At 36.3% G+C, this 6,717-nt stretch overlaps 1 protein-coding gene across 1 annotated transcript in view; it reads left to right on the forward strand.

Moving 5' to 3' along the window:
• The window catches only part of LOC140960981 (uncharacterized), a 5,380-nt gene extending 2,881 nt beyond the window's left edge, over window positions 1–2,499 (forward strand). The window contains exons 4-8 of the mRNA XM_073419308.1: window positions 851–880; window positions 1,146–1,211; window positions 1,423–1,488; window positions 1,706–1,753; window positions 2,067–2,499. Of these exons, the coding sequence (XP_073275409.1) occupies window positions 851–880; window positions 1,146–1,211; window positions 1,423–1,488; window positions 1,706–1,753; window positions 2,067–2,231 (375 nt within the window). The 3' untranslated portion in view covers window positions 2,232–2,499. The remainder of the gene's footprint in view (window positions 1–850; window positions 881–1,145; window positions 1,212–1,422; window positions 1,489–1,705; window positions 1,754–2,066) is intronic.
• Window positions 2,500–6,717: the final 4,218 nt, after the last annotated feature.

Consider the following 6,717-nt stretch of genomic DNA (forward strand, 5'->3'; position numbering starts at 1 on the left):
AAAAGAAGATGATAGAACGCAAAAGAAGCCTTAGTTCACTTGACCAAAGCAGCTTTGTAAATTTGATACCAAAGCGATTAAAGGCCTATGTAGCACGGATACCTTAAAATATTTTTTTTTTAAGTATCGGATACGACACGGATACGGATATGACACGCGGATACGCGTGTCGGATACCTCAAAATCTGTGTCGTTGANTTTAAAATATTTATTTTTGAAGTATCGGATACGACACGGATACGGATACGACACGCGGATACGCGTGTCGGATACCTCAAAATCTGTGTCGTTGACTTTGTTTAGTGTTGACAAGCCGGATACGTTTTGGACACGGCGAGGACACGCTATGGATACGGCGTGGATACGTTTTTCCGATACGTTTGGACAAAATTGCAAATATTTTAAAGTTTTAGGGGTTAATTATAAAAAATTAAAATTTCTAAGGACTAAAAGGAAAATAATTTAAAATAAATTGGGCTGGGCTTTTAAATCCCTAAATACATTCATCTGTCTCTTTCATTCTATTTCTGCTCAAGCGGCTCTCAATTCAATCGTGTTGCCCTTCTTCTCTCTTTCTGCCGCTGCCGTTGATTTTTTTTTACTAGCTTAAGATAGATTTTGCGTTTAATATTTTGTACTTAAGATATTATGATTAATGAACCATTACATCTATCTCTATAATTTTTACTTCTCAATACTAAATTTATATAAATATATATATAATATTTATATATATTTTAATGATTGTCATATCATAGCCGTATCGTGTCTTATATTTTCAAAATTTGACATGTCGCTGTATCCGTATCGTAATCGATACGATACTCGTACCCTTATCCATGCAACATAGTTAAAGGCTGATGTAGCACTCTCTCCCAAGGTAATCAATCTCCCTCTTATTTTTTTCTAAAAAAGAGTTTGCACTTCGCCATAAAGTAAAATCCCATTAGTAGTATTTGCATTCCAGATAACTTTGTACTACAATATTATGAAGGCTATGCAGCCAAATTTTGTTGAAGTATGATTTTGATTTCCAGCGAAAATTGCCAAGGATATACTGGTTTTTAATCAAACTTTTTAGTAGGGGAATGTATGCTATTAGTGCTTCGCCACCTTGTCTGAATTGTGAATTTTATTGGCTACAGGATAAGAAAGAGAAGGTTAGTGAACGAATTTCGGCACTTCAACAGCTTGTCTCACCATATGGAAAGGTATGTAAAATATACATGCCACAATCTGTGCATTGACTAGAACTGTTTACTATATGGTCTCTCATTCTTTAATAAGTGTCCAAACAATTCCTTGTAGCGGGTAACACTGTCATAAAAAAATAAATTTTTTAGTGTGTAAATGATTTCACCTCTCAATTTACAAATTTTCACTGATTATTACCACCGGTGCTAAAGTTATATTCTTTTACAGACTGATACAGCTTCAGTACTTTTCGAGGCAGTGGACTACATAAAATTCCTCCACGAACAGGTTAAGGTACACGGCTTTTGCGGCTTCAATTTCATTTGATCCGACCACAGATTACGAAAGTTCTTCGAATTTTACTGCTAATGAATTGATGACATTTTCTTGATACATAGAAAAGTTACAAACACCTCATCTTTCTTGTCTCTATCAAAATCCTATAATTTACTATATTTTTGACAATTGGGATGTCTTGTCTACCTTTTAACCTTATTTTTCACACTTTCAGGTTTTGAGTGCTCCATACCTATGTAGCACACCAACCACCCAACCACTGGTGAGTTTTAATTGGTTATATTGTAGAGTATGCTTGTCTTATGGGTTATTTTTGTAAAATACGATGTACTTGCTATGAATTCGATGGACTGCTATGGTTGTGAATTCCTAAATCTAAAACGAATTCTATATAGGTTTTGTTGATGGCACATTTGCAACGGCTGTGTAATGTTACTGCCTGAAATAAATTCATATTTCGCTGTCAATTGGCAATTGCTTAGTCTATGCTGCCTTGTAAAGATTTGCACAGCATCTGATTCTTTAATCTGTGTTCATCAAGTTTGTTGTGTTATGCTGTTGCTATTTTCTCCAAGGAAATGGAAACTTGCAATGGCCTCAAAGGCAGAGGCTTGTGTGTCATCCCAATTTCATTGATTGACGGAGTTGCGAGTAGCAATGGAGCCGATATTTGGGCCCCAATTAAAAGCAGTCTGAATTCTAGAAGATCAGTTTGGGACGAAAGTTCAGTGATAACCTGAGATGGTTTCATCGTGTTACAAAATGAAGCATTTAACGATGTTCTGTTTATGCTATTCGAGACGATTTTTGGATGATGAAACTCTTGGACTCCCTTGCCTTGGTTCAAAAGAAGTTGAAGCTTATGATATGAGATCCTTCCTGTAGATATATATAACAAAGAACATTATAATTTGATGGGGAATGGGAATTTACTGGAATGTTTCAAGGAATTAATAGTCTTCGGAAGGTTTTTATTTTATTGCGTTATGTGAAAGTTATTTGTCTGAAGAAAAAAAAAATCGATTTATAATTTAAAATATTCCTTAGATTTGTCAGTTTAGATATCTTGTTATTGCGGATTTTTATCTATTGATCCTTCCAAGAACCTCGGTTTTTAATAAATTAAGGAGAGACATACTAAATACTTTTATTTATATTCGATTGATATGGAATATATAATGAAATTTAGGGACTTGGTGAATTAAGTCGCTCGCGAGCTATTTGGAGCTCGTTTTGGAAAAAAATCTGTTCAAGATTGTTCTATAAACTTATCGAGCTGAACTCCATTTCGAGCTTAACGATTTTATTGAGCCGAGCTCAATCTTAAGAATAATCGGTTCGTAATATCGTGAGCTCGAGCTCGGTTAATTTGTTGGGTCGTGAGTGTACAATAACTCAAGCATTGAAAGTTAACTTGCATTGTTTCACATCGATATTTGAGTGAAAAAGAAAAGATTGAAAGACTATAAAATGAAAAATCTATATTTTAAATTCTCATATCTTAGTCGTTCTTTTGGTTAAGAATGTTCGACGAGCTCGAAAACGATCTTGTTTAATGAGCTCGAAAATGAGCCCGCATAGTTAGCCGAACTCGAGCCAGACTCGTTAAATATGATAAACGTGCTATTAACAAACCGAGTTCGAGCTATTCACGAACTTAATAATTTCAAAACAAGCTAAGCCGAGCTCGAGCCTCTTGATAAAAGATAGAATAGAGCTGGAGCCGAGCCTGATATTGTTTAGCTAGGTCGTTTACATCTCTAATGAAATTGACGACCTATTATTTCCATGGACTCTTAATTAAATATTGGGCATTAACTTATAAATTCTTTGACCGTTTAATGATAACTACTTGCAGAATTTATGACAATGGTAGGTGAGTATGCTTATCCTATAAAAGCTTATTCGAGTGTGGGGAAGTCCCTACATTAATGCTTATGATAATTTAGGTAGATGGAATGGTCGCACACCATTAATTTTTTGACCCGAGACAATATAGAAACTCTACGTAATAGCACTATACTTTAATTCATTTACCTACTCCACATGGGTCATCAGGTGGTGAGGTTGAGTGTAATTTCGACATATATAGGAGCCGAGACATTGTAGTAGTGGATTCAATGCTCACTTGGGGGTATCTGATTGTCGATCGATATTATGATGAATCCACAATCCTAAAATGTGGAATTAGTAAACAAAAAAAATAGTAAAAGCTTGTGTTGGAACATTTCATGTTCGCAATCTTTATTTTGATGTTAACAAAACTTGTTTATTTGTTTCTAATGAGTTTACCTAAGTGTGCAGAAACTGAAACTGATCAGGCTTCGAACTGATCAGTTATCAAGCTCAAACTGAAGCTATAGAGACGCAAACTGAAAGTGCTAACTAATTGATCGAACTGAATCAGTACAGCTGAAGTATCAAGTGCAGTTCAACTGATTGTCCAGTTGATAGGTGGTTCAGCAGAAGAACTTCAGAAGGCCGACCAGCTGATGAAGTGTTCAACTGATAAAGAGCCCAACTGACCAGTTCAACAAAATCAGTGAAATCAGTTCAGTTGACGAGCAAACTTATTTTATCTCACCAGTTCAACACCAGTTCAACTGGCCAGTCAGAACATCAGTTAGGAGCGAACCAGTTTGCAGATATGACAAGCTTAATCCAGCTGTGCACAAAGGTACAAAGTTATTGTACGATCAAGGTACAATAAGAGACGTTGCAGTAGCGCTTAAAGCCAAATGTTCCAGATATCTATTTGGGGGAATTAATTCAAACTGCGACGGATTCATTCACCGAGTCTCACTGTACGATCAGCCACTTGCCTATAAATAGAAGATGAAGATCATCAGAAAGAAGAAGGGAACGCTTGTAAGGTCCAAAATTAAGACGACGTAATCCAACTGTATGCAAGTCTAGGAAATATGAAAAATGAGTAATTAACTGATTTTAATTGCTATTTGATTATGTGACATACATGTTTACATGTTAAATATGATTTTATTATTATCATGCATAAAATTGTATTTTTAAGGAATATTCAAGTTACGATCGAAGAACGGGGACCGAGGGCTGAAAAAAATAGAAAATGTTTTTATTAAATAATTTTTTTTACTTATTTAAAATATGGTTATTGCTTTTAGTATTTCCAAAAATAAAGGGTTTTGATGGGATTTTATACGCCGGGACGTAATTTTTATCGGTGTCAATTTTTCATCAAAAATAAGAACTTTTAAGTAACCCGGATATTAAATTAACCAACCTATTTTTATCAAACCACTTTTATGATTTAATTAAATCCTATTTGAGACTAATGGGCTTAATTTCAATGGCTTAATAGGCCTAGCCTGATTAGCAAATTAAATTAGCTATTTAAAAGTTTTATTCACCAAAACCCTGCGCTTTTTGCTTCAAGGAATCGGCCACCCTCTTTAAAAATCTGAAAAATCTCTTTCTTAAATCACGGCACACACAACACACTTTGGGGAAGGAAATTTCGAAGGGGTGCTAAGGAAACAGACCTAGGTTTCGTCCCGTTCTTCGTCGTCAACGTTTATTCATGCGTATATAACGCAAAGGCACGCCATACATCTCCTTTTCTCATCCATTATACCATATTATTGTTTGAATTATTGTATGCATGAAGAACATGAAATTATTTTCAGAATTTTCGGCATATTGCATGTATATATGAGAAAAGATGACTTTTGATCCAAAAGAACTTGTTCTAAGCATGTTAAGGGGCTGCCATGATGTCATATTATGTTTAAGCAAAGCTTTTGTGTAAACTAAAGTCCCACACACACACCCAAGTTTCGTCAGAAACCAAAGAAACAAGAACAAACGTAAGTTGTTGTCAAGGGGTTTGGGGTATACGGGTTCCATGAAAAGAGAATGGGCTTGGCCTTGGCTTGGGTCAGGGCTCGGCTAGAGGCTATCATGGGTCAGGGTGAGAGTCCTAGCCAAGCTAGGACTCGAGTAGTGGCTGGGGAAAGAGTCCTAGCCATGCTAGGACTCTACCCGAGAAGCTGTCCAGGAAGTGCGCAGGGTTCGCGCTGCTTCCAGGGGTTTGGGGCTTGGTCTGGGGTTAAAGGGCTGGGTCAAGGTGATGCACTAGAGTCCTAGGAGGGTGCTCTGGTGGTTGGTTCAAGGGCTGGGCTCGTTGGTAAGGGTTGGGAAGCAAATCAAAGAGTCCTAGTTCTATAAGGACTCTCGGCCAGCTTAGGGGCTGTTTGGGGCTGCTCGTTTTCGTTGTTTGGTTGGGTTCTTAGTGGTCTAAGGGTCCAGTAGGGTACTTAGGATGTTGGTCAAGTTTTGGATCAAAGTGGTTCGGGGGTGACTTGTGAAAATCGAAAGTTGGCTCGGGGCCGAAGTTTAGGCGTCAATTTAGGGTTTTTAACTCGTTAAAATTTAAAAACGGCTCATGGGGGTCGAGTCATGGTTCATAAAGGCTAAAATAATATAAAAAGACTAAATTTTGAATTTAGGAATTTTATATTAAATTTTGGGATTTTTCGGGATTAAAACACCGTCAAAACAATTATTTAAAGATAAATAAAAAAGTCTAATATTTAAGCTAAATAAAATTATGGAAAAATTAATGTAAGCTTAAATAATTATTTGGGACATGTTAGAGTCAAGAAATCAAGAAAAAAAGTCAAAAACGTAAAATGTCGAGTCCAGGGGTAAAACGATCTTTTTACACCTAAAAATATGTCAAGGTCATGGAAGTGCCCTAAATGCTGTTTTTATGATATTATGCTTATTTTTAAATGTTTATGAAATTTTCATGATTACATTATGATTTTAAATATCAAAGGCATTTTTTTTATGATTAAAGAAAGACATTTAAAATACATGTTGCATGCTTGGTTTCAAAAAGAAAAATGTGATGTTATGCATGATTTTTATAAATTAATGAGAATGTTAAATGTTGAAGGAAGTGGAGTGATTGTGACTAATTCGATAATGTTGGAGATATCGTGAGGGTTATGGTCCCAGTGAGAGCCCAACGATCGTGTTTCCATCATTACGAATATGTGGTAACGGTTATGTGGTAATGGTAAGAATGAGAATATCGTGAGGAAAAAAGGCCCCGAGGGAACCCATTTGTGGGAAAAGGCCCCAGAGGAAACCCCGACAATCGTATTTCTATTCGAAAAAGGATAGGCTAAGGCTCAGTTGACCGGTGAGAGTGTCGCTGATGTCCCCACCGCCCAGTACTGTGGT

Source organism: Primulina huaijiensis, chromosome 16, assembly GCF_012295235.1.
Source record: "Primulina huaijiensis isolate GDHJ02 chromosome 16, ASM1229523v2, whole genome shotgun sequence".
In the NCBI taxonomy this organism is placed as follows: Eukaryota; Viridiplantae; Streptophyta; class Magnoliopsida; order Lamiales; family Gesneriaceae; genus Primulina; species Primulina huaijiensis.